Genomic DNA, 26,814 nt, shown 5'->3' on the forward strand with positions numbered 1-26,814 from the left:
AATAATCCCTGTGAGACTAGCTGGAGTTCCCCTTCTCCCCCAACTCCTGCCCCAGGTTCCAGGCTAGATGCTGTCCTCAGACCTCAGGCCCCTTGCTCTTCCAGGACTCCCAGCCGTGCCAGGATTTCCAAGAGTCTGAGAACCCCACAACCCTGGCCTTATCACAGGCCTGGGACCCCAGAAGGAGCTCTGGCTTTCCCACCCTGGGAGCAATGTCACTTCCCTACAGCCCAGTATCCACCCCAGAGGCAGTAAACTCCCTGCTTCTGTGTCCTGAGCGGCCTGCAATGTGGATGCTGGGAATCCATCTCAGGTGTTCTGGAAAAACATCCATTGCTCTTAAACAGTGGTCTATGTTTCCAGCCCCAGGAATGGATGTTGATAATAGGGACAAAGCTAACAGGGTCCAGAATGCACCACAAGCTGTCCTGAAAACACTCGGCAGACCTTTCATCTAGACCAGGCGTCCCAGTTTGCTTTCTACTGCTGTGGTGCGTGAGCACCATGATCAAAAACAACTTGGGGAGTCTATTTCATCTTGTGATGGATCACAGTCCACCACGGAGAAAAGGCAGGGTAGGGGCTCAAAGGAGGAACTGAAGCTCGCTCAGGTTGCTTTTTTTTTTTTTTCATACAACCCAGAAGCACCTTTCCAGGGGTGGTCTTGCCCACAGTGGGCTGCCACCCACATCACTCATTAACCAAGAAAATATCCCCACAGGGTTGCCTACTGACAGGGCAATTTTTCAGTTGAGGTTTTCAGATGACTCTGGCTTTTGTCAAGACAATAAAAAACTAAACAGCACACCCAGGGTCTGATGGTCAGTAAGGTGAGAAAGACCTTGCACTTTTTGCCTCTATCTCCCGAGTGCTGGTACACTACCCTGCCAGTTCACGAGGCCCTAGGGATTGAATGAGGGCACCCCTGAGTTACATGCCCAGTCCTTACTTATCATTACATGTATGTGTTTTTAAACAGCAAGGGGTAGGAAAGTGAACATGATAAGGTCTGCATGTGGAATTCAGGGGCCCTCCTTGCACCGTGTGGGTCCTGGGGATTCTTCTCAGATCGATCACCGGGATGGGTGGCAAATGTCTTTACTCTTTTTTTTTTTTTTTTTTTTTTTTTTTTTTTTTTTGGCTTTTTCGAGACAGGGTTTCTCTGTGTAGCCCTGGCTGACCTGGCACTCACTTTGTAGACCAGGCTGGCCGCGAACTCAGAAATCCACCTGCCTCTGCCTCCCAAGTGCTGGGATTAAAGGCGTGCAACACCACGCCTAGCTGTTGGACCCTTAATAATAAAAAAGTTCGAATAGTCCACAGGCTGGGCTGAGGCAGGGTGATTGCTTCAAGTCTGAGGCCATCCTGGGCTACATAGCTAAGCAGTAAGTAGAAACTATAATAGTTTGGGAAAACAGCTTGGGTAAGTATTAATGCGGGTGTGTGTGTGTGTGTGTGTGTGTGTGTGTGTGTGAATGGAGCAAAAGTGAGGCTGGACCAGACTGCGCATCATTGTGACGGTGGCGGGCGAGCCAGACCCAAAAGAAAGAACTTGGTTCAAAGATTGACAAGAAGAAAAGGATGAACAGGGAGTCCTTCGGTTGAACTCTCTCCTGCTTGGCCCTATTTTGTCAAGCAGAAGGGAAGGATTTTTGTACCGCAGAAGAAAGCTGCCGATAATATCGCGCCATCACCGCTAGCCCCACTAGTGCGCATGCACTCGATCCTCAGGTCCAGCCGATCCTCCCGAGAAGCTCTACGCATGCGCCAGCTCAAGGGGCTCCGTAAGGAGAGACCCGGGCGCCATCCCCTCGGAGTGCGCTTGCGTGAGTCCAAGAGCCTGAGAGGGCGGGACTTGCAGGAGGCCGGCTCATTTGCATTTCTGGCGGGAAAAGGCGCGTGGTGAACACGCCTCTTCCGTGCCATTCGCAACCGCCGTTCCTCGCTGGTGTCCCTCAACTGAGTCCCGAGAGTCCCGACTCCAGGTACGCCCTGCCTGTGGCGACTTTCATGGCAGGTTCCCCGGTAACATCACCTGCCAGCTCCTTCAAAAACGCCCCAAGTTTTGAGACAGGGTTTCCCTGTGTAGCCCTGGCTGTCCTGGAACTCACTCTGTAGACCAGGCTGGCCTCGAACTCCGAGATCCGCCTGCCTCTGCCTCCCGAGCGCTGGGATTAAAGGAGAGCGCTACCGTGACCCGCTCCCTCAGGAAAATCCTAGTGGCAACTTCGGCAATCCTGTCAGACTCTTGAAACTTCCGGTTGCTTTTTGTTGCTTGTTTTCTATTTTTGTTTGAGACAGACCCTCCAAGTGCTGCCCAGGCTGCCACGACCTCATGATCCTCATGCCCCAGTTTTAGGATTACAGCTCTCCCAGATGTGCCCATCTGCAATCTTCTAGAACTTTTGAAACCTAACACTTAATCTGTTTTGGTTTTGTGGGTAGGGTAGGTGTTTTTGTTTTGAGACAGGGTTTCTCTGTGTAGCACTGACTGTCCAGGAACTCTCTCTGTAGACCAGGCTAGCCTGCGTGCTTCTGGTTCCCACGTGCTGGGATTAAAGGTGTGCACCACCACTGCCTGGCTTTTGTTTGGGTGTTTTTGGTTTTTGTTGTTGTTGGGGTTTTTTTGTTTTTGTTTTTTGCTTTTATTTTTTGAGTATTTTGCCAGCATGTTTGTATGTGTGTCAGGTATGTGCCTGTGGAGACCAGATGGTTTTGTATCCCTCTGAACTAAAATTGCAGATGATGAGAAGTTCACATGTGTCTATGTAGTGGGACTCCAACCCATATCTTATCTAGAAAAGTAAACTGTTAGTCCTCTTAACGACTAAGCTACCTCTCCAGGGACTCTCTAGGGCTTCAGTAAATTGCCCAGACTCTACTCAAAACCTTGCCTCAGCCTCCTGAGTGCTGGTATCACAGGTATAGCCCACCACACCAGCCGCTAGGATTTTCTAGATATCCCATCAGAGTCTCCCTCAAAAACCTGTCAGAGACTTTTCCTCTGAAATCTTGGTGGGGATTTGGTGTTCCAGTCCTATCTGATACTTTAGCAATCTGTAGTTGCCCTACAAGTTCCACCAGGGACTCTGAAATCTAGTGACAACCCAGAAATGCAGCCCTTGAATTTTAGTCCAGGGGTCCCCTCCAGACTTCCTCCATGTTTAAAACCCTCAAGACACTCACCGGCCACCTGATATCCCTTGTTCCTCAAGATTTTGTCCGAGTTTCCCCTTGAAAGAGTCTCAGAAAGCCTCTCCCGTCCCTGGTGCCTTCTAAAAGCCTCTGAGATGGCCTGCAGGAGGATCTCCACTAGCTGAAGACCAGCCTGCTTTACACAGCTTCAGAAGGCCCACTACAGCTACAGCTACATAATATATATTTAATAAGCCCCTGTCTCCAAAAGTCAGATGATAATGTCTCCAGAAAACATGAGGCTGCCGGAATACAGGCAAGGCAGAGTGAAGGCTGTATTCCCCGAGGAGAGGGAGAGAGGCTTCTCTCCCCTTCGGAGACGCAGATATAGGCTGGATTACACCAGATTCAAAATAGATTAAGGCGGGTTTACGAGGAGGCATCAACCTCCACCCACCTCACACGTGGAGGTCAGTGAAGTCACACATCCAGGCTAAGCTTAGCAAAGGCATCTTATAAAGCTTAGACGGGGAGTGATAGCGTGCCAGCTAGGGGCTGGGATTACGTCCTTACATGGTCAAAAGCTGAGGCCCCGGGCGGGCACTTATGGGTGGGTAGCTGGAAAGTGGAGAGGAGGGGTGAAGACAAGTTAGCGAGTTTTGTCCTTGTGGGCAGAATTGAGGGGAGAAGAACAAAGGAGGTTTCTTAGCTTTTGCAGGGGATGAGCAGGGGTTCCAAACAAAGGGGAGCCAAGCAGAAGGAAACCCAGGCCCTCTCTACCCTTAGCCCCAGGGACACTGTTGCCTAGCACCTAGAGGGATTACTGAGAGTGCCTCCTTTTCTCTTGAAAGTGACTGGCCAGCTGGGCGGCGTGGTGGCCAGCACTTGGGAGGCAGAGGCAGGCAGATTGGGTTTCTGAGTTCAAGGCCAGCCTGGTCTACAAAAGTGAGTTCCAGGACAGCCAGGGCTATACAGAGAAACCCTGTCTCGGAAAAAAAAAAAAAAGTGACTGGCCAGGCTGTAATAGAGGCAAGACAGCACTGTCAGGGTGCAGAGGAGGGAGTCCCTGTGACCACAGAGGCCTGTGAGAGTCAAGCCCACTCATAAAAATAGGCCTTGGGGGTGTCCGCAGTGGTTAAGAGCACTGAGTTCAATTCCCAGCAACTACATGGTTGCTCACAACCATCTGTAATGGGATCTGATGCCGCCTTCTGTCATGCATGGAAATAGAGCACTCATATGAATAAATAAATAAATAAATAAATAAATAAATAAATAAATAAATAAATAAATGCAGCCAGCCTGTGGATGCTGGGTAAGGGACATGGAGATGGCTGGTGGAGGAGAAAAACAACAGAGTCGAAGAGCCTAGAGAGAAGGCCCGGTGGTTAAGAGAACTTGCTGTGTGTCAGCATGAGGGCACATGCCTTTAGTCCCAGCACCCTGAAGCAGGTGGATCTCTTGAGTTCAAGGCTGGTATTCCTGGCAAGTGTTAGGCCAGCCGGATCTCCAGAGAGAGAGAGACTCTTTGTTTGGGAAAGAAAAGAATAAGAAGCCACTGAGACACTTACTACTTTTGCAAATGACCCAGTTTTGATTCTCAGATGGCACCTGGCAGCTCACAACCCTCTCTCTCCAGTTCCAGGTGCTCTGATGCCCTCTTCTGACCTCCACCACACCACAAAACACATTAAAAAAAAAACAAAAAACAAAAAGGGTGAGAAGCAGGCCTGGTGATGGCCATGCACACTCTTGCCGAGGCAAAGAGATCACAAATTCAAGGCCAGCCTGGCCATCTTAGGGTGGCGTTGTTTCCAAATACAAAGAGAGCCGGGGTGTGTAGCTTAACAGTAAAACACAGGTATTAATCATTAGTAAGCAGCTGGCCTGGGGTTTGATCGTAGAGCACTTGCCTAGAATCTACCAGTGAAAGATTGAAGGTGACTCAGTGATAAAAGTGACTGGAAGTAGGGAAGAGCACTAGGAGGCCAGCAGTCCACAGAGGACCCCATGGTCTGCCTACAGGCAGGGAGGGAGCCTGCTGGACTGTAGTCAGCTCCAGATAGAGTGAAATGTTCTAGAGAACAAGAGACAGGAAGGCAAGAGTCCCAAGCAGAGACGTAGTAGGAGCAGTAGGCCACTTTACCAAATGGCATGCAGGTTAGATGACTACTAGACGATATAGCATGATTTGGGGAGAGAAAGCTGCTGGCCCAGGCCACACTGTGCCTCTGTTGCTAGACCCAAGCAGGCTCTGACTCAAAGAAGCCACAGCCACACAGGTCAAATCTGCAGCCTGTGGGAATGGACTGGAACCTGGCAGGAAGCTGGGACATGGGCCACAGAGAACAAGGTGGGCCTGAGGTCGGACTGTGAAGAGACCCAGAAGAGAGCAAGATGGAATCTCTAGGACAGGAATGGTGACTTGCTGGGTTATGGGGAAGAGAGGTGGCCTCAAGCCCTAGGGGCAACAGTTGACCCCACCCTCTTGCCTCCCCCTTTGATCTTGCTGCTGCCTGCTCTCTTCAGTCCTCAGGTTGCCATCCCACACCTCAAAGCCATAAAAACAGGTTGGAGCTGGGATGGGGATGGCAAACAGGTTCTGAGAACCCTGAGGGCCTCGGGCAGAGATGGAGCAGTTTAGTCAGCCGAGAGTGTGGCCAGTCTGAGGAAGCCATCACTCTGCTTGTCCTTGTAGGAGCTATCTGGACACCCTTTCTTTTCCCCAACCCTCCTCACAGTGGAGGGAAGCTGAGAGCTTCGACAGCAGCTGTAGAGGAGCATCAGGAGTGGTCCATGGACCTGCCGGAGGGCCAGGCTGGTGGTCCAACTGCACAGAGTAAGTGTCTGCCTGCAGGAGGAAGAGGGGGCTGTGGGTCAGGCTGGGAGCAGGGGAGATGCTAGGGTGGGCAGAAGCAAAGGATGCTGGGATAAGTGTCAACTGTGTGCCTGTCACATGTCTGCCCTATCTCCTCTCTGGAGGGCTATCGGGGACAGAAGGCTCCACACACTATAACACCCACACTTCACACATCTTACTTTGGGTAAAACAGGTACCCTGTCACCTCTATCCCTCCTGCTGCACTTGCCTTCCCAACACTGGTGTCTGTCTAGCACCTGCTTAGTCTAAGATTCTCCCTGGAGCATGGCTGTACAGACCCTGCTCCACTCGTGTGTGTGTGTGTGTGTGTGTGTGTGCACGAGCACCCACGCAGTGCAGAAGATGGAATCCAAGGTTTTATGTGTGCTAGGCAACCAGTCACTACTGAGTTGTGATCCCATCTCCCAGTGTTGCTTTTGTTTTATGAGACAGGATCTGGCTTTGAACTCTCACTGATCCTAGCCCAGCCTCTCAAGTGCTGAGATGACATTCGTGCTCCACCATGCTCAGCTCACATATTTAACTATTAATTTTTTAAAAGAGAAAAGCTGGGTGGTGGTGGTGGTATGCACCTTTAATCCCAGCACTCAAGGAGGCAGAGGCAGGCAGATCTCTGGGTTTGAGGCCAGGCTGGTCTATAAAGCCTGGTCTATAATTCTAGGACAGCCAGGGCTACACAGAGAAACCCTACCGAGAGAGAGAGAGAGAGAGAGAGAGAGAGAGAGAGAGAGAGAGAGAGAGAGAGAGAGAAATATCTGGCATACCTGGCAAAGGGGTCACACCTATAGAACTGAAGGGTCTGAGGCAATAAGAAAGTTTGAGGCCAAATCAAGCAGGTGGTGTAAATGGTATATCAACTGATTTTATGTAACTTGGATCATATACCAACTGTTTGCTGTGTTAAGCCTCATGGAAACATGCCAAGTTATTCCTGTGTTCATAGACATCCTTGAGAACTAGGGTGTGCCTTACGCTAACAGAACACTCCGTCCCAGCTTGGCCTGCTTCAGTGCAGGAGAAGAAGCACTGCAGCGGGCCTCTGCACACTGGTGCTGCTGCCCCAGATCAATGCCTGTTTTGCTGTGGGCAGATGCAGACAAGTGGGCGTGGGAGCCAGCACGTGTCAGCTTTCGGAGGCAGGTGCTGGCTCACTGACGCCTGTGGGCCAGCCTCTGTCTCTATGTCCCTGACTCCTGTTTTCTTCCCTGCCGATCTCCGTCTCTGCGTGCTCTCTATCTCAGCAACTCTTTTCCCCAAGAATCACCCTCCTTGCTCCACTCTCCTGGTTTCTCTGTCTCCATCTCCTGAGGCTGTGCTAACAGGGAGGCCAGCCTGATGGGGTAGGAAGCTCCAGCGTCTATATAGGCAGTTCCCACTAATGCAGGAACACCTGTCTTTTAGGCTCCGGGGAGTCGACAGGTGACAGGTGCGCCTGCAGCTTTGCTCAAGGCTGAGATCTGCACCCCAACCTCAGGGGTAACCTCTGCAAATAGGAGGGGTTTACAGGCAAGACACCAGCATGCTAATAAGGCTGGCTAGCTTGGGAGATGACTGGCACCTAAACCTTGCGTGCACCAGCAGAGGGCGAGCAGCCACCAGGAACTAGGACCATGGCCAGGTCAGCTTCAGAGATTGCAGACTGAAAAGGAAGAACACACCCACAGGGGAAAGCCAAGGCTGAAAGACAGGGATGGCAAAGAAGAGAGAAGGTGCTTGGGACAGAGTAACAAGATTAAGATAGAGTACAGGATGAGGGGAGAAAAGGGACTGAAGGACACAGGACAGAGGCTGAACATGTGAGAGAGGTTGGGGAAAAACGAGAACAATGGTCCAGAAAGAGCAGGGTGGTGGTCATGCACGCCTTTAACCACAGCACGCAGAGGCAGAGGCAGGTGAATCTCTAAATTCAAGGCCAGCCTGGTCTACAGGGTGAGTGCCAGGACAGCCAGGACAGCCAGGATGCCAGGACCACACAGAGAAACCCTGTCTTGAAAATCCAAAAAACAAGGAGGAGAGAGAGAAGGGGGGGGGGGGGGAGGGAATGGAACAGTGTCTTCCTTCAGGACCTCTGGAAGGGACTATGCGCCATTAGCCTTTCTGGGCCACAGCACAGAGTCCTCCTCTGACACGGGACGGTGGAGAGCAGTAGGCCAGTTGAAGTCTACCTCCCCAAACTAGCCTGCCCTAATGCCTCCCATGGGAGCCAGAAGAGTCCAAGTCAAACTGGGGTACAGCATCCTGGAAGTGTCAGGGTGAGAGGAGGGACTCTGTGCTGGAAGGTGCCTGTGACCGTTTGTGCTGCCTGTCTGCCTCAGACTCCTCCTCTGTAGGGATAGGAGCTGCTGTGGTGCTGATGCTCTGTGAGTCCCTGTAGTTACAGACCACGCAGAGGCCCACCCACATGCATCCATTTCTTCCCCAAAAGGGAGGGGGCTTTCTCAGAGGATACTGCTGAGACTCAGAGGGGGTGGGGGGCAGGACAGGGGTCTCTAGTGCCAGCTCTAACCCTGCAGCCATGTGCAATGGGCACTCATCTCAGCAGGCCAGGCTGTCAGAGGTATGAAAGCCACCTCCAGCTTGGAGAAGCTCTGTTTATTGAGTGCCTGCTGTATTCATGTGATGTGAATATAGCTGCAGGCCAACAGACCCTGGAAAACAGGAACATAGGCAGGCACACAGTGGGTCTGAGCCAGGTGAGAGCTGCCCTACCAACACACACAGGCCACACACACATATGAACACACACATGTAAACACACAAACACTCCACATTTGCATAGACACATATGTGCACATACATCGACACACATGCATACACATATTGCACATACACACGCCACACACACCCAAACACATCACACACTCACTCTGACACTCACACACCCACACATGCATGCATGCGCTCACATCCTTACATATGCAAAAGGAACAACCCTCTCAGCCCTCTTGAGGGGGATTTTACTGACACAGAAACAGACCTCCCAAAGAAGAGGCTTGCCACAGACATGCTGCAGAGCTGCTGAGTCAGGGGAGTCTGGCAGGAGGCTCAGCTCCTAACCAGTCCCCTGCCACCCCCTGCTTCCACACCCCCATCCCTCCTCTTTATCTTGGTGTTGGCCCTGAGCTCCTCCAGCTCTGATGACGCCATGCTGAGGATGTGGAGAGGAGAGACTTGGTCCCTGGGGCAACTGGGAGAAGGGCTGCAGCGGGTGGGATCGATGGAGGCTGCCCACGCCTTATTGGATTGTTCCTGGCTCCTCGGCCACCTTCATCCTGCCTCCCCCTTGCTTTCCTCAAGCCTGGTCCCCCCTGCCCATCATAGCCTGGGAGACTGTAGGAGGGCGGGGCTAAGGGTCATCTCAGAGCTCATTAATATGGCTCCAGAGTCCATCGGCTAACCAAGCCTTAGGCAGACAGTAGGGGGCATCTCCTGGCCTAAGAGATGGGACCCACTTGAGAGCAGTGACTCAAAATCCTCCCTGTTGCCACCTCACTGGAAGCCTCCTGCTGTCCTTTACCAGTTCCCACCACAGAGCTCTCAATGAAAGTCCCCCAGACTCACCAGAGCCCAGGCATTAGGATCATGCTCCTGGTGTCTCTGCATTCAGAGGGGACCCCATTTTCTCTACAGTGTACCTCTGGGAACAGCCCGAGGAAGCGAGTTCCAGGCCACTGCCCAGCCTAGAAGAACAGATCCTTAACTCCACATTTGAAGCCTGTGACCCTCACAAGACAGGTGGGGGCTGGGGATCCACAGGGAGGGCTGGGCCCGGGCCCTACTTAGGGGTCCTTCAGGAATAGGTAAGGGCATGGGTCAGGGGATGAGTAGGGGGGCTTTGGCCCCAGGTACGTAGTTAGTCTCTGGCCTTGTTACAGCAGTGGCTGCTGCCCTGGCTAGTGCTCTTTTGTCCACTCTGAGATGGACTGGAAAACTTAACTCAGGAGAGGGACTTGCCCCAGGTGGCTCTGCATGCTGTAGGGCAGGCGTGTCATCAGGCGTGCTGATGACAGACACTGTTCTTAAACCGTGGCCTGTCCCACTGGCCATTGCCCAGTCCAGGCCTTCCTACCATGCTCTGTCCCAGGCACTGTGACTGTGGCCCACCTCCTGGCCTACCTGGAGGCTGTGACAGGACAGGGACCTCAGGATGTGCGCCTCCAAACACTGGCCCGGAGCTTGGACCCTTATGGAGAGGGTGCTGGAGCCACTGTGGAACTGGACACCTTTCTGGTGGTCATGCGGGACTGGATTGCTGCCTGTCAGCTGCAGGGGTGAGTCCCTACACCAGCAGCCTCCCACCTAGGAAGACTTTCCTCACGTCTGCTCTGCAGTCAATATAGTTAGGCCCAGGAACCCCGTGTGGTTGGCTTGGGACTAAGGAGTGACATCTAAAAGGATACGGAGGGGTGAAGGGGTCTGAGGACCAGCTGCCTTGGGTGATGGTGCAGGGGTCCGAGTAGAAGGAGCAGGGATGACCATAGGAAGGGCTGCCCTTCACAGCCCAGGCCCTGCCATCTGGCTTCACCCTTACCCATAGCGCCTCTCTCCCTACAGCCCTCCCCTCCTCCATCACCCCACACCCCTGTAGGCACAGGTCATGGCTGTGGTGACCACAGGGGACCTGAGCCTCTTGCCTTTGATACAGGGGATTAGAGCGGGCAGAGGAGACCGCCTACGAGGGAGCCCTGGCTTCTCCACACCTGCCATCTGGTGAGACTATTTATAGAAGGCGCTGGGTGGCAGGGGTCAGCGGGGGTTAGCAGGGACTTCTCATCTACTCGCTCCACACAGCAAGGGCTAAAGAGATCTGGGGCCTTTGCTCAGCCTGCAGCTGTGGTGGCTTTCTGGTGCCTTTGGGACAGTCCCGCTCTGGACTTCAGGCTCAGGTTTTCCAACCCTTCCTCCCATCTCCAGCCCTAGTGTAGAGCCTGAGGGGACTGCAGCCTCCACGGTATCTAGCTGAGGCCTGGGGCACCCACACTATGAGATCTTCACTTGGCACAGGGCAGTCTTGGCTCCCCATCCTGCCCCACCACACACACCTTGTACACCTGCTTCCCTTCCCTTGAGAGCAGACATCTGTCCCAGCTGTATCCCAGTCCTATACTGGGGTGCTGGGTGCCCAGGAACTCACACCTCAGAGGTGTATGGCTAAACCGTGACTTTACAGAACCCAGACTGTAGCTCTCTTGACATTCTTTTTTTGTTTGTTTGTTGGTTTGGTTTCAGAGGGTTGTTTGTTTGTTTGTATTTGTTTTGTTATTGTTTCTTTGAGACAGGGTCTCTCTCTATAACTCTGGCTTTCCTGGAACTCACTATGTAAACTAGGGCTAGCCTTGAACTCACAGAGATCACCCTGCCTCTGCCTCATTCCTGCTGGGATTAAAGACTTGCAAGACTTGAATCTTGAGGCTTCTGTCTTGGGGGGCAGGGAGGGCTGTGAGCAGCAGGGGGCTAGGTCACATAGACAAAGAGAAAGGCGGAGGGTGAGGCTGGAGAGTGCCCAGGGAGAGAATAAGGGAGTGGTAGAGCAGAGAGTCCAACAGATGGCAGGCTGCTAGTGTGGAGGCCTGAGGAGGGAAGCTGGGACCAGGAGAGGAGTGCGCTTGGGAAGTGGAGGTATCTAGCCCTCCTGACTGGTTCAGAGACCTGACTGAGCTCCAGGCCAGTGTGCACAAGCAGCCTATAGAATAAGAGTAATTCAGCCCAGGGAACCCCAGAGCTACACATTAAGAAACTGGGAGGCCAGAATCCTGGGACAGTCCCAGGGTCCTTGGACACCCCAACATTTAATTTACCAGAAACTCCAACCTCCTGTCTCTTTCCAGCGTGCCCAGAAGCTGAGGAGTCAGCCAACTTAGAGAGCTTTGGAGGAGAAGACCCCAGGCCCGAGGGGTGCCTGTCCTCCCCTCCCCCCTGCAACCCCACTCCATTTTCTCCAGTCTCTCTGGGGTGCGGGAGTGGGGAGACTGATGTCGGCCTAGGAGAGCCTTGGGCTTTCCTTCTGATCTTCCTCAGAGGAGCATTTTCTGACTGCCCGCACCTGCCCCACCTAAGGAAGCTGTGGGGGGGGGGGAGCAGGAGCAGGTTGGTCACCAGACCCTTGCTGTCCTCAGGCCTGCCACAGCTGAGCTGCTGAGCAGCCTGGAGGACCTAGAGCTAAGCAACCGGCGTCTTGCTGGCGAGAACGCCAAGCTACAGCGCAGTGTGGAGACTGCGGAGGAGGGCTCTGCGCGCCTAGGGGAGGAGATCACAGCCCTGCGCAAGCAGCTGCGAAGGTTAGGGTTAGGGTACCCGTGCCTTCCTCCGTGACCTACCCTGGGCTGTGTGGGAGCCTGGGATCTGGGTACTGCTGGCACTCTCCCGCCCAGCCTTGTCTTCCATCTGCCTCTGTCTGGGGCTTATCTCCTAGCCTTTGGCTTCAGTCTTGACTGCCTCATTCCGGTTTTACCCTCTTTCCCACCCCGTACCCCGTTTCTTCCTTTGCTGTATGGCCCCATGCTCCCTTCCTGAGTGAACACTGTCTCCACCCCACACTGCACCCCAGTCCCTTCTGTGCCCCTTGGCCTATCTCGTGTCTGCTCCCAGGCTCCCTCTGTCTGTCTGGCATATTTTGCTCTGCTCTGCCTGTCTCCCCTCATGTCTGTGCCACCTCTCAGTACCCAGCAGGCCCTGCAGGTGGCCAAGGCTTTGGATGAGGAGCTAGAGGACCTGAAGACTCTGGCCAAGAGCCTAGAGGAGCAGAATCGCAGTCTGATGGCCCAGGCCCGGCACACAGTGAGTGCTGGCAGGGCACGTCTGGCTGCAGAAAAAGGACAGGTGAAGGGGCAGAGGTTACCTGAGTTCCCGATCCTGCTCACCCCACACTCCCCCAGGTGGCAAGAGTCGTGCCTCCACCCCCACCCCAACACGGCCCACCCCCACAGCCCAGCTCTTCAGTAATACAGGCTCTGACTGCATCCCTGGGTCAAGGAGGGTACTGGCACTGGAGACTGATTCTGTTCTCTCTGGGGTGGGCCAGGAGAAGGAGCAGCAGCACCTGGTGGCTGAGGTAGAGATGCTACAGGAGGAGGTGAGCCGAGGCCCACCCACCTTCAAGGGTTCCTACCCCTATCCAGCAGACCCAGCATCCCACATGCTGTGATAGTCCCTGGGGGGGATTCATGGGGAGGCCCTGGCCAGTTCTTATGTCTGCATCATGGTGCCCTCACCATCAGGGGAGCAAGCCAGTGGTCTCACCTCATGTGAGGTTTAAACTAGAAAATGCTTAGAAAGTTCCTAACTCAAGGTAGGATATATAGGATGTGCACAGTAAAATCCAACAAGCTGGTGGTATAGTGTTCCGTGCCTGCCATCCCAGCACTCAGGAGTTTGAAGCAGGAGGATTTTGAATTCAAGACTAGCCTCAGCTATGTAACTAGACTATCTGAAAAAAAAAAAATGTCACATGCCTTCGTTTATATCAGTGTGTTGGAGGTGGGTTTGATCTCTAGCAATGCAAATGAAACTGCAAACACTTATAAAACATTGTTTTAAGCATAGGCACTGAGTCACCCCAGGAGCACGATAGGCCACTTCCAAAGATGTGGCTTTCTTTCTTTCTTTTCTGAGCTTGTTTGTTTGTTTGTTTGTTTGTTTGTTTGTTTTGAGACAGGGTTTCTCTGTGTAGTCCTGGAACTCACTCAGTTGACCAGGCTGGCCTCAAACTCAGAAATCTGCCTGCCTCTGCCTCCCAAGTGCTGGGATTGAAGGCGTGCGCCACCACTGCCCGACCCAGAATACTTTTTTAAAGAATTTATGTCTATGAGTGTTTTGCTTGTATACATGTCTGTGTACCATGTGAGTGCCTAGTGCCTGCAGAGAGCAGAAGAGGCTGTGGGATCCACTGGAACAGATGGCTGTGAGCCACCATATGGGTGCTGGGAATTGAACCTGGGTTCTCTGCAAGAGCAGTCAGTGCTCTTAACCGCTGAGCCATCTCTCCAGCTCCTGGCTTCTTAAGCGTGGATATGCTGAGAGTGGAACCCAGAATCTTGCACATGTTAGGCAAGCAACACTGAGCCACATCCCTGGCCCCAGTGTAACAGGGTCTCACTCTGTAGTGCAGGATGGCTTTGAACTCACTGAGGTAAGGTCTGAGACTACAGGCAGACTCCTCCTTTCCCAGTCCCTACCAGCTTTTTTTTTTTTTTTTTTTTTTTTGGTTTTTCGATACAGGGTTTCTTTGTGTAGCCCTGGGTGTCCTGGAACTCACTCTGTAGACCAGGTTGACCTTGAACTCAGACATCCGCCTGCCTCTGCCTCCTGGGTGCTGGGATTAGAGGCATGCGCCACCACGCCTGGCTCCAGCTTTTTTTCCTGCTTGTAGCCTCATAGTCACAGATGGCTTAAGGCAGGGTGCATGCGCCCACAGACACACACACACACACACACTCACGCACTCCTGCCCCTCTGTGTGTTTCAACAGCTAACTCACCATATCTTTGGCTGGGGAGGATCCCTTAGCCACAGCTGCAAGGGAGCCTGGAAGGACGAGGAGCTGAAGCAGCCAGATAGGGGGGGTTGGGGCAGCTGTTTCTATAGCAGACAGGTTTTCTTGTCACTGCCCCCAGGGCATGTCATGCAGGCAGCACGAGTCAGCTATGTGAACTGGCCACCTGCACCCCTGCCTTCTACCCCCAGGCCCTGTGCCCTGCAGAGGGACTTCTAGGCATGCAAGTTCAAGCAGAGCTAGAGCTATTCTCAGCCCCTTGCTGACCCGCTGCAGCTGCCCACTGAGACCTAGAGATTGAGATCTCAGGTTACACTGCAAGGCCTGCTGGAGTAACAGGATACTCAGTCTCCCAAAGTCTGGCCGCTGGCTGAATCCCAACGATCTACAGCCGGTGCTTCTGCAGGAGGCTGCATGGTGCTGAGATGGCTTTTGGGTCCCACCAGGTGGACAGGTGTTGACACAGCACTCCCAGCTGTCCTTCCTCTGCCCTTCACCCAGCAGCCCGAGCTGCTGAGATGAATGACACACTGGTGACTGGGAGCAGGGATGGGGCTAGAAAACAAAGAGCTACCTGGCCTCGTCTCCTGGGCTCCGGAGGAGGGTGTGGCTTGCTAGACTTCAGGTGTTTGCTCATTTGTTTGTTTAAGACAGGGTTTCTTTGTGTAGCCCTGGCTGTCCTGGAACTTGCTCTATAGATCAGGCTGGCCCGAACTCAGAGGTTTGCCTGTCTCTGCCTTCTGAGTGCTGGCATTAAAGGCATGTGCCACCACTGCCCAGCTTTGGTTTTGTTTTTTAAGACCAGGTCTTGTTATATAGCCCAGGCTGGCCTGGTATTAAAAATTATCCTCCTACATCAGCTTCCCTGGTGCAGAGATGACAGCTGCATTTCCCCACACCCAGCTTTGGGCCACTTTCTTCTTCAGTCACACTGGAGAGCTGTTGTAGATGCCTTTTCCTGACCTCAGTGTCTCCCCTGGGGAGGCTCAGCGCAGGCACCACCTCCTTACCCAGCCCTGTGGCTGTTCCACCACCCAGCTTGAGTCTCTCAGTGAGCCTTGGGCTTAGCGTAATCTCTGTCTCCCTTGTTCCACTTCTGGTGCCTACAGCACCACCACTTCTCACGTGGCTTTTGTCACCCAGAGTTTTATCTGCCCACCCCCACCCCCCCAGAGGCTGAGTGTTAGAGGTGGGACTGGGCATCGCACAGATGGGGCGGCCTTGCCAAGTCTCGTAGCCTCTGTTCAGTTCCTCCTGTAGAGGTGAAGGGAAGGATGCTATTAATGGCTATATAGCCACACACTTACAGAGCCAGTGTAATATGGACAGTCCAGCCTGACTCTACCCACCTGCTTGCAGTGGGGGAGAGGGCAAACACTGTGAAGTCACTACAGGGGTCCACATCTGGGGGCATATGTCTGCCACAGGCCAACACCCTAGGTGGAACACAAGAAGACCGGGTGATTTTGTTGCCAACTCTGGAATTACATTTTACTAAAGGAAATAAGTTGTCATAAGTAGGTAAACACTGGGGTTGCTCCAGGCAAAATGGGAGATTTGCTTTAATAAAATGACTGAGTTAGACAAGAAAGCAAAAGAAATAAAGGAGGAACCAAAGTCTAGTTATTACAGTGGGCATGAGGGTGAGGTGTGATGGCTCATACCTGCCTCCTGCTAAAGCAGGAGGATTACAAATTCAAAGCCAGCCCAAGCTATATATTAAGACTCTGTGTGTGTGTGTGTGTGTGTGTGTGCACGTGTGCGTGCGCGCACATATGCGCGCGCGTGTTTGCGAGTATTCTGGGCTCACTATAGTTTTGTATGTTAGGAAGCATGAGTTTCTTTAATTATAACTGTTCATCGCTAACATTTATATCTGGTGCATGCCAGGCACTGCTGACTCAACTCTAATGTCGGTAATCATTCACGTTCACTGGCTTGTGCTAGCATGAGTAAGAGCTGTGTGACCTGAGACAAATTACTCAGCCCCTCTGTTCCTGAGTTGCCTTGATCTAATTAAAACTGGGAAAAGAAATGGAGTCACACATGCAAAGTACTTATTAGTACTCATTCACTCATTTAGCTTCCAGGGACCTCATAAAATCCAGTTATCACCTCATCGGTGGGGAAACTACCTATGGAGAAAGGGCAGCCAAGGTCCCTGCAGGGTGATGGAAGAAAGGGGCTGACTGGAGAGCAGCCATGGCAGTGAATGGCAGCTGTCTGCCTCACACTCCTGATTGGTGAACATGGCTGTCCTCCCTGCAGAATGAGAAGCTGCTAGCTGAGAGAGATGGAGTGAAGAGGCGGAGTGAGGAGTTGGCCACAGAGAAGGACGCCTTGAAGGTGCGGCACATGTCTAGGACCTGAGGACTGCTCACCTCCCTGTACCCGAGTCAGCGCTGGAGTTGCTGAGAACAGGCTTTTGCGTCAGAATCCACATGTCACATCCTAGGCAGTCAGCTGGAGTCCCCCTCAGAGCAGCTGACACCCACGGGTGTCACTGGCAGCTGAGGGAAGACTGGACAGGGACGGTGCAGGGAGGAGGGTGTGCAGTGGGAGGCCAAGGGGAGATGTGGGAGGCCTGTAAAGAGATGGATAGGCTCTTTCCTTGGCAGCGGCAGCTCTGTGAGTGCGAACGACTCATTTGCCAGCGTGAAGCAGTCCTCTCAGAGGTGAGGGACAGGGAGGGGACAGACCTGCCCTTAGCATGCCTTCATAGCCCCTGCCTTGTGTGGCAGGAGCCCACCCAGGTCTGGGCCTTAGCCAGAACAAGGGATTCTCCCAGGTTACAATGTAGCCTGTAGGGTCCAGGCTGTCCCAGCTCAGCCAGCCCCCCTTCAATAGCCTCATGTCTTGGGGGACTGAGCCCTGCCTCAGGTAGCTTTGTGTTCCTTACCCCAGCGTACCCGCCATGCAGAGAGTCTGGCCCGGACCTTGGAGGAGTACAGAACTACCACCCAGGTAGTACCTGAGCCCATGGCGCCCCTTCTGCCCGTCTCTATGGGTTCTTTGCAGCTGGCTTTTCTCCCTACTAAGTACTGCATCTCTCTGCCCCTCCCTCCTCACCCTGCATCCCTGACCTCTACTGGCTCTGTTTTGTGTGGACATTTTCCCCATAGCACTCACCTCTCTGGGGGCAACTGTCTCCCCTGGGCAGAGTCCATCCGTCTGTCTGGGTGACTCCTTTGTGTGTTTTTCTGTGAATATGCCCACCTTAGAGTCCCTTCTGCCTTTGTGATGTTCGGGCTATGTCTGGTGCTCTGGGCTTCTGAACTCTTAGTCCTGGACTTTTGGCCACTGCTGCTTCACCCTGGTAACAGGCAGTATGTGTCGGCAAGAGCAGTGTGTGGGCTCCACAGGGCCATGCTCTGCTTCTTACAGGAACTAAGGCAAGAGATCTCAAACCTGGAGGAGCAGCTGAGTCAGAGCCAGGAAGGCCCAGAGGAGTGAGTGGTGTTCAGGAGGGAATGGGGATGAGTGAGCCATGGATCATGGAGAGGGGAGGAGCGAGTGGATGGTTGGGCCTGACAAGGGTAGGAGAGGGCTGGGCCACAGGGTGAAGTCTGTTCCAAAAGCTAGGCCTCCCCTGTGTGTGGCCAGGCTGCTGGGAGGAGCTGAGGCAGGAAGAGTAGGCTGGATCATGGCCCTGCCCCCATCACTAGACTTGGAGATCCAAGCTATCCGACAGGTAGGCTCTGCTTCCATGGGAACTCTCCATGTATCCCTGTGCAGACTCTCACTCTGGCCAGAGCAGCGCCTCCTCATCGCCTGCCCTTCTCCAGCTTTCTCTGCCTTAGCCCCAGCCCTGAAAACCCCAAGGCCATGTTCCTTAACATCATCCCTCACCAATCTCTGGTCCCACCACCGATTTCCTCCACACCTGTTCCATATCTTTCCACCTATTGTCTTGTCCCAGCCCAACACCTGTGCCTCCCTTCACCTCTGTCCTGCCTAGGCCCCCACTTTTCTCTGGCCCTCCCAGGTTCACATATAGCTTCTGCTTCCAGGAGCAGGATGTAGCCAGTGCTGGCCTCTCCAGTCCTCTGTATGGAGTGTGGCAGTGGGAAGAGGTGGAGGCGGAGCCTGAACCTGAGCCTGAGCCGCAGGAGGAGGTTGAGTTTCCCTCTGAGGACCCTGCTAAGCAACAGGTACTCAGAGAGAGGCCCTGAGCCACAGGAGTCCAGGGGCCCCCAAGGCTCTACCCTCTCTGCTCCTTTGCTGTGTCTTGCTGTGTTGTCTACTCAGTGAGCTTGCAGAGAGCCTGATGCAGGCAGGGGGTCCAGCCCCAGCCAACAGAACACATCCCTGCCCTCAAGGGACAGACAAAGTCAGGCTCCCCCATAGAAAAACCTGTCAAGATGCGCTTATTCATGGTTGTACATATTGTGAAAGACACGAAGTGTCGTTTTAAAAAGCTGCATGGTGATAGTGGCGTATGCCTTTAATCCCAGCGCTGGGGAGGCAGAGGCAGGCGGATCTCCGAGACCAGCCTGCTCTACAGAGCAAGTTCCAGGAGAGCCACAGATACACAGAGGAACCCTGTCTTAAAAAATAATAAAAGAGAGAGGGGGGTGCGGGGGGGGGATGGAAGGAAGGCTTACCACTAAAATGATGGTAAGCTACACAGAGGCTCTATCTGAAGAACACCAGGGGTCTTTACTATGCTAGGCAATTACTCTACCGCTGAGCAGAAGCCCCTGTGTACTCCTGAGCTGGCCCTGTATACAGATGAGTCACCCAAGACAAGTGACCCCAAATGGTCCAGTTTAGGTAGCAGCTGGCCTGGGATGGAGGGGGTGTCTGCTCCAGCTGGGGGACAGTAGAGGGAAAGTGACCTTGTCGTAGGACCTGAGATGCTTGGGAACATAAAGCCACACCATGGTCTCGGGTGACTCGGCAAAGGGTCTGTCTCCAGCTGTGAGTGGGCAGGATAGGGACAGGGCAGGAGGGCGGTCCCGAGAAGGGAGGTGGAGGAGGAGAAGAAAAGAAGGGGGGGCAAGATGGCCAGAGAGCTAGCTATACCTCAGCTCCCAAGAAGTAGAAGCAGGAAGATAGGCACTCAAGGTCATCCCCAGCCTCTGGAACATGGTGAGTCCACGCCAGAACAGGATAACAACAGAAAGTGTCAGGGTGGTGGAGTTGGTAGCTGAGGGCACAGGCACACAGGAGGCCTCTCTGGAGAATGGGCCCTGCAGAGGAGTAGGGGCATCCAGAGACCCCCAGAGGGAAGAAGGAAGAAAGTACTGAGCCCCCTCTTGACACCAGCTGGTGCATGGGGGAGGGACACCCTGGGGACATCAGTCTCTAGTCCTGAGAAGGAGTTAGAGTCATCAGTGCCCATGGCATATCTGGCTTTCCGTGGGTGCTGAGAGGGGGTCCACGGAAAGTTTGGAAGCTTGGATCCCCAGGGGCCATCTACATCAGTCTGGACCTCAGGTAGTGGGTACCTTGCTGGAGCTGGGTCAGAGTCCAGGAGACCAAATCTTGATGTTCTGCAGACAGCCTTGCAGAGAGAGCCGGTGCATGCTCTAGAAGGAAGCAGAGCTCCATGCTTGAGGTAAGGATCAGGTTAACAGTCCTCCTCTGCCACCGTGATGTAGTTCTGACTGTCTGCACGAGTCACATCCCCTCCTCCATCTAGTCTGTGGCTGTCTCAGAACCCTGGACCTGCCCTCAGTACATCCTGACCCTGGCAATTCCAAAAAGGAGTGGGCAGAGGGACCCCAGGGAGTCCAGGGGCTCTGGGAGGCACCCTAAGGATCAGGCTGGGTTTATAGTTGTCACCCTTCAGGGAGCCAGAATTACTGAGAAAATACAGATGGGGGCCTTGAGGGTTCCCAGGCCTGGAAGACCCCACAGGCTCCAGAATCAGTATTAGGCACCAATAAACAGGCTGGTGTAAGCCTCCATGGGTCCTGGGAGTCCAGCTCTGAGACTGATGGGGGTGTATTTTGAGGCCTTACTCAGGCTTTGAGTAAGAATGGAAAGCGCTGGATGTCTGGTCTCAGCGCCTTCAGCTTCCTGTGGTGCCCCCCTCCTCCAGACTCCTGCTGCCACAGCTAATGAGGCCCCTACACAACCTCTAATTGGACTTGTCTGGGCAGAGCTGAGATTGGGCTGGCTCAGGGCTCTGATCAGTGTGACCTCCTACGTCATCAGGATGGAGGGAAGAAGGGACTTATGCCCTCTGGGTAGGACTGCTACCAATACATTTTCAGGGTGGCAAATGCTGGAGCCCAACATGGGACAGGGCTGGGGCCTGACTGCAAAAGGCTGGGGACTCAACACCCCTTGATGTGAGCATTTCAGGGGGTCCCACAGCAGTGTATAGTGGGACCGGGCTGGGAGCAGCTGTGTGCCTGAGGCTGCTGGCTTGATGGCAGCTACAAGATTAGGTCCCTGATCCTCAGTGACGCAGAGGCTGGTGTCAGGGACACCTGGGTCCCTGGGGAGCCAACCAGCCTCTGAAGCTTCACACTAGCCTCAAAGCATGGGCTTAGGGTGTGGGGGTGGCACTGACACACCCAGAGAAATGATTTGGACATGGGAGAGTCCAGATAGTAAGGTACCAGGGCTGGGAGAGGGGAGCTGGACACCCAGTCTCTAACAAGACCCGAAAGACCAGGGCTGAGAAATGACACAGTACCAGTACTCTCACGGGTGCCCAGGGTTCACACAGCCTGGGGTGTCTGATTTGGGGGCAAAGTAGGAACCTTGGTTCTACCTAGGCTCTGCTGGAAGGAGACAACTAGGAATGCCTGGTTCAAGGGCTTCTGAGCCTTTTGGGGATCACAAACTCCAAAATTTGCTTTTTAAAAATTTCTGAGAATAGGAAAAGAACAGGGAGATAGGGTGTCCAGTGACTTTGTTTGATATAGGTTGTCCAGAAGACAGGAAGAGGAGGAAGAAGAAGAGGAGAGCTGGGTCCTGGTAGGCAATCCCTGGAACCTGTCCTATCCCCAGAAACTGAGGACCTAATCCCAGCTCTTCCCTCAAGCTTGTCCTCCTCAGGAAACAGACAGAAAAATCATTTGGTCAGGAGATAACAAGGCCCTCGCTGCAACTAATGAGAGGCCGGGGTCGGGAGGGGGAGGCTGAAGGCAATTGGCAGCCAGAATATTCCCCGGAGACCCCAGCTACATAGAGACAGGCTGCAGTTTCCACTCTGAGCCTGGGATCTCATAGATGCCACCCCATTTGCATCACAGACTCCCACACTCGCCGAACAAGGAACTTGTGGGCTCAAAGATCTGGCCAGACTGCCTGGGTCTGGGCTCCTCCACCCTTGTCTATGGCAGGACAGGTAGAGGTCTCAGCCCAGCTCTTGTCAAGGGGAGGTAAAGGACGTTGATGATCGATGAGGCCAGGGTCTGCTGAGAAGTGTAGGACAGGCGCTGGAGTCCTCACCACCCTGTCACACTCAGGCCCTCACTGAGGAGACCCAGCTCCTCTCTGTTCTCAGTTCACTGCCAGGCAGAGTGGGCGCCAGACCTAGCAGTTGGGAGTGGCATGCTACTTGGTTTATCACTGCTGGTCATTGTATTTGGAGCAAATGTGGGCATTAGAAGACTCTGACTGGCAGACAGGTGGCCCTTCCAGAGAGACAGAAGGAGGGGTAACAGGCTGGCACTGGGAGACAGCTTAGCCATAGCATGTGTGCCCGGCATAGGAACACACCCCTGTAAACCAATGCCCTGGGGGGTGGAAACTCAACAGGATGAGGTGGGAGGAGGGAGAGAGGTGCCGGCTGAGATTCTCTCGCCCTTGTTAACTACTGTGTCATAGGCACTGTTCTTGCCCTGCCTGCTTTCCCCATTCACTCACTCACCCGGCGAGCAGAAGGCTGTCGTCATCCCTGACCAGCGGGGACACATGACCTCCTGTGTAGTCTGCATCCAGGGTGCTGACTAAGGGCTGCAAATTTAGTGACTGGGTGTGTTCTGTCCTTCCTCCACCCAGGCTGACCCTTCCAGCCCTCTGGGAACCCCTCACCATAAACTTGCCCTAGGAAGCTCTCCTGAGAGGTAAAGAGACACTTGGGAACTGGGAAGGGACTTAGGACAGACCGAGCCTAGTAATAATGTCTGTCCCTTCTGCCTTCCAGTTGCCACATTGTGCCAGAGATGCACCAAGCCCTCATGCCTGTGGTGAGAGACCTGGTACCAGTTGAGAGGTCACGGACCCAGCACTGTCTGCATCCCCAGCACTCCCCAGGGATCAGGTGTGCCCTTTAAATGTCCCCAGATGCAGGTGGGAGTGCCATGAGTTTGTGAGACCCATCTTCCTGGGGCCACCTTCAGCCTCTCCTGCCTCCCCTCCAGAATCAGCCAGCACCCACTGGTCCCCACACCTGTCTTGGGCTTGCTGCTGCTGCTGCTGCTCTCCATCCTGCTGTTCAGCCAGTCCCCGCCACCCACCTGGCCACACCTGCAGCTCTACTACCTACAGCCGCCACCAGTGTGAGGCACCCTTCCCAGCAGACGGCCCACCCCTTCCCACCACTGTACCTCCTCCGTGAGCATGGGACCCACATCCCTAAGTTGTGTTATGTGACCATGGCCTCTCCTGGCTCTCTCCTGTTTCTTAACAATAGCGAATCACCCAGTAATGACTTCACAGGATGATTTCCTCATCACACAAGCTTGGGGGAGGAGGACAACTGGGCCTCCGCTGGGTCAAGAGGGAACCCAAGGTCTCTAAGCTTTCGCCATCCTTCTCTCCTGCTTTGGAGGCTGCTATTGTAGCATCATCACAGGGCAGGGCTGGAGAGAGCTTGCTGTCCCTGAGTTGTATCTCTTTGTGGTAAGCCAGGCAGGTTCCTCTGCTCTGAGTACACAGCCTGGGCAGTCAGAGTGTGTCTGAGCAAGCAAGCCAGAGGCTTCTCTGACAGCTCCTCAGTGGCAACTTCATGAAACATGGGGCTAAGCAAGACCACTGGCTTGCAGACTCTGAGCTCTGGAATTGCCAGACTGCTCTGAGTGAGGCCTCTGGATCATAAGCACTCCAAGCCAGGACCTTGCTGCACCCTCAGCTGCACTCAGTTTCCCCTCCTTAACACTGGCTCCATGGTTTACAATGCCAGGAGCCTCTTGGAGCCTTTGGACTAAGATGGGTGCAGCCTGAGAATACACACACACACACACACACACACACACCTGCATACGCATGCGTGCACTATTCTCTGGAGCTGTTCTCTTCAAGAAGGTGCCGCCTGCCTGCACTCTGCTTTGAGAGAAGGTGTAGTTGGTATTCAGTTGGCAGCAGGAGGGTGTTCCAGGCTGAAGAGTCAGTCAGCCGAACAACTCGGCCATGGGAAGAAGAGTTAGGAAGGGCAGGCTGGCAGCCTGGGCGGGCTCTGAGAAATTCAGAGGTCAGCCTGGGGCTCCAGCCCAAAAGTTCTTCCCAGTGCCCAGGAGGGGGTTGAGAAAGGTAGGTCCAGACACTCGAGAACAAGACTCCAGCCATGAGTGGAGCGGCGGATGGAACTAGTTCTGAGCAGGTCCTTGTGCGGAAGGACAGGCCAGCGCTGGCCGCAGGGAAAGGGGGATGCAGGAGGAGGGTGGTAGTCCCAAAAAAGCCTTTTCAGAGGAAGGGTTTGGAGATGGGTGAGCTCTTTGGCCGCATCCTAAGCTCTAAGGCGGTTTGATGGTTGGAGACAGCCGTCAAAACTCGGGATTTCGGGGCGTTAATTATCGCCTCGCGGAAGCCCGGATTTCTGTGGTCGCCTCCTGCTAACCGCTTCTGCTTCTGCGCGGTAGACCGAGCACGAGCAGCAAGAGGCAACTCCGCCCTCACAGCATAAAAGCCAATGAGGACTCGGTCCGCCTCCAGAAAATGCAAATTTTGGAGGGCGGTCTCCTGGACCCCACCCTCCTCTCCAGACCAATCAGGGCGCGGTCCGCTCGCTCCGCGGGCTCTCCGAATAAACAGGTGGGGACTGCGCCTCCCGGAGCCGCGGGCTCTGCTTAGTTGCCTTCTCCGGTTCCAGCTCGGAACTGCTGGAGCCTCCCCGGCTGATGAACACGAGGCCCAAAAAGGTTATGAAATCCCGACCCAGCAGGATATGATGACACTTGCCTTTAATCCTAGCACTTGGGAGGCAGAGGCAGGCGAAGCTCTCAAGCTCAAAGGCCAGCCTGGTCTACAGAGTGAGTTCCAGGACAGCCAGGGCTACACAGAAAAACCCTGTCTCGGAAGAATAATCCCCCCCAAAAAAAAACCGGACCAAAACAGAGCTGGATCAGGGACCCACGGGCGAGGGAATCCAGAGAGGACAAGAGTCTCGAGACAGATGACCCAAGAGGGAACCCGGAGAAGGCGGAGACCAGCGAGGATGCGGAGGGTCCGGGTTGCACTGAGGCTGTGGAGCCCCCTCCCTACACACACACAAGAGAGCGGCGCAGCAAAGAGGCGCAGTCGCAGTGCGACAGGCTCTTTATTAGGCTCAGGGCGCGTCCAGTAGCAACAGCTTCTGCATGTAAGAGTCCAGCCAGCGGCGGCGCTCCAGGGCGGCCAGCAGGCGCGCGCGCTCCCGAAAGGCCGCGTCGTCAGCTAGCGCCAGGCTGCGCCGAGACAGGGGGCTACCCAGGCCCGCCCAGGCACGGCCGGGGGCGCGGAGGCTGGGGGAAGAGAGATGTGGTGATTGCGCGCTAGGCCCCACAGGCCACCGCGGGTCCCGACTGCAGTCCGACGCTAAGCACCCCTGCCCTCCCCAACTCTCCGCATGCGGTATCTTGCCTTCCTTTTGGGGGGGGGGTCTCTCCTCCCTTCTTTGGGTATCTGGGACCTCACACCTACCTGAACACACCAGCGAGGGGCAGGGCAACACCTGAGGCAGGGCCAGTGCCCCAGGGCACAAGCAGTAGCAGCAGCAAAAGCAGCAGCAGCCGCTCTCGGGGGCTCCTGGACATCTGGCAGGTCTCCATCACCTGTGGATACAGGGGCCAGAATCTCAATGTCACCATCCTGCCCAGAAGCCTAGGGCCCACAACCCAACCCTGCCACCAGCCTCCTGCGGGACCCCCTACCGTGCAGTGGGCTCAGGCAGCTATGCTCACGCCCCTTTTATATACCCTCACAGCCCCCGCGGCGGCAGTGACGCAGGCCGGGCTGGGGGCGCGGGGTCACTCCACCCCACGCTCATTAGGAGCCGCCAGCGGTAATGAGAAGCCTGGTGGGGCCCTGCGCTGCCGTGGCCAACACCAACTAATTGGGACCCAGAGCTAGTACTGAAGAAGGGGGGGTGGTGGTACAGACAGAGAGGTGGACACAAGGGGTGTGTCAGAGGGATAAAAATAGAGACTGGAAAGGGGGACCATCAGAGCACAAGTCGGGAACACAAGAGAGAGGCAGGGAAGAGAGCAGAGGGACACAAGGGAGAAAGACAGAGAAGAAATAACCTCCAGACAGAAGGGCAAAGACAAGATGCCTAGGAAGGGAAAAGCAAGAAGGAAGAGAGGAAGGCTGAGAAGAGAGGGTGTGGAAAGGAGCTGGTCAGGAGAGAGCCAGGGACGAGAGAGAGACAGAGACAGAGAGAAAGAGAGACAGAGAGAAACAGACAGAGAGAGAGGCAGGCAGTGGTAGTGTGCAAACAGGTGAAGTCACCACCGTGAAATGGGACACAGGAGGCCCTGGGCTTCCACTGGGAAAAGTGTCCCTACAATGGACACCGGGGCATGGTGAAGATTAGGGCCAACCATTCATACCTGGCATGTTTCAAGGGGGCTCCCAAGGCCACCCTATGGTGTCGTTCACTCAGGAGGCAGAAACAGAACCACTGCAGATTTGAGGCCTGTGTATGCTACATAATAAGACTGTCTTAAAGAGGGGTGGGGTGGGGGTAAAGAGCAACACCCTCTTCCCATATCATGGGCAAGGGAACAGGCCCTGGATTCCTACCTCCACAGAGAAGAGGGGCCAAGCTTGGAATCCTAAACAGAAAGGTGGTCCAGACAGGGCCTCCCACTTCTATGTTCTGAAAGCCTGGATTCCTGGATTCTTCAGTCGGAAGAGAACAGTATGGCCTGGTGAGGTTAGACTAGAAAGGTACTAGGGACTTAGATTCTTAGATTTGAGTGGGGAGTGGGAGAGGACACAGAACTCATTCTTATTTACTTTGTATTTCGGGACAAGGTTTCTCTGTGTAGCTCTGGCTGCCCTGGAACTTGCTCTGTAGGCCAGCCAGGCTGGCCTAGAACCCAGATCCACGGGCCTCTGCCTCCCGAGTGCTAGGATTAAAGGTGTGCTCCACCACCACCCAGCTGGATTTTGTGTCTGTTGGGTTGATAGTTTTGTTTGTTTTGTG

At 54.3% G+C, this 26,814-nt stretch overlaps 2 protein-coding genes and 1 long non-coding RNA gene across 7 annotated transcripts; 1 reads left to right on the forward strand and 2 right to left on the reverse strand.

Moving 5' to 3' along the window:
* The first annotated feature begins 1,925 nt into the window (after positions 1 to 1,925).
* On the forward strand, positions 1,926 to 23,108 carry Kash5 (KASH domain containing 5). 3 transcript variants are annotated; one of them, XM_021167812.2, is made up of 20 exons: positions 1,926 to 1,985; positions 5,834 to 5,974; positions 9,647 to 9,751; positions 10,101 to 10,287; positions 10,662 to 10,726; positions 11,845 to 11,911; positions 12,133 to 12,294; positions 12,676 to 12,793; positions 13,038 to 13,088; positions 16,776 to 16,853; positions 17,126 to 17,182; positions 17,412 to 17,471; positions 17,892 to 17,956; positions 18,111 to 18,198; positions 18,518 to 18,658; positions 20,009 to 20,067; positions 21,389 to 21,440; positions 22,470 to 22,534; positions 22,615 to 22,731; positions 22,832 to 23,108. In XM_021167812.2, the coding sequence occupies exons 2-20, from the start codon at positions 5,932 to 5,934 to the stop codon at positions 22,971 to 22,973; spliced, it is 1,722 nt and encodes a 573-aa protein (XP_021023471.1). In that variant the 5' UTR covers positions 1,926 to 1,985; positions 5,834 to 5,931; the 3' UTR covers positions 22,974 to 23,108. The 3 variants fall into 3 exon arrangements, with proteins under 3 accessions (XP_021023471.1, XP_085697044.1, XP_029335711.1); XM_085840918.1 differs by lacking the exon at positions 17,126 to 17,182; XM_029479851.2 differs by lacking the exon at positions 13,038 to 13,088.
* Positions 16,903 to 18,425, reverse strand: LOC147003260 (uncharacterized). The gene is made up of 3 exons (XR_015047745.1): positions 18,391 to 18,425; positions 17,637 to 17,820; positions 16,903 to 17,091 (listed from the first exon to the last, which is right to left on the reverse strand). It is a non-coding gene; the product is annotated as an uncharacterized LOC147003260 (long non-coding RNA).
* A 1,832-nt stretch (positions 23,109 to 24,940) lies between the features above and the next one.
* Pth2 (parathyroid hormone 2) lies at positions 24,941 to 26,748 on the reverse strand. 3 transcript variants are annotated; one of them, XM_021167014.2, is made up of 4 exons: positions 26,409 to 26,748; positions 26,216 to 26,310; positions 25,308 to 25,438; positions 24,941 to 25,129 (listed from the first exon to the last, which is right to left on the reverse strand). In XM_021167014.2, exons 3-4 carry the CDS (start codon positions 25,433 to 25,435, stop codon positions 24,955 to 24,957), a joined length of 303 nt encoding a protein of 100 aa, XP_021022673.1. In that variant the 5' UTR covers positions 25,436 to 25,438; positions 26,216 to 26,310; positions 26,409 to 26,748; the 3' UTR covers positions 24,941 to 24,954. The 3 variants fall into 3 exon arrangements, with proteins under 3 accessions (XP_021022673.1, XP_021022674.1, XP_021022672.1); XM_021167015.2 differs by lacking the exons at positions 26,216 to 26,310; positions 26,409 to 26,748 and adding an exon at positions 25,538 to 25,822; XM_021167013.2 differs by lacking the exons at positions 26,216 to 26,310; positions 26,409 to 26,748 and having other exon boundaries at positions 25,308 to 25,474.
* Positions 26,749 to 26,814: the final 66 nt, after the last annotated feature.

Source organism: Mus caroli, unplaced genomic scaffold, assembly GCF_978045245.1.
Source record: "Mus caroli unplaced genomic scaffold, Mus_caroli_1 scaffold_8, whole genome shotgun sequence".
In the NCBI taxonomy this organism is placed as follows: domain Eukaryota; kingdom Metazoa; phylum Chordata; class Mammalia; order Rodentia; family Muridae; genus Mus; species Mus caroli.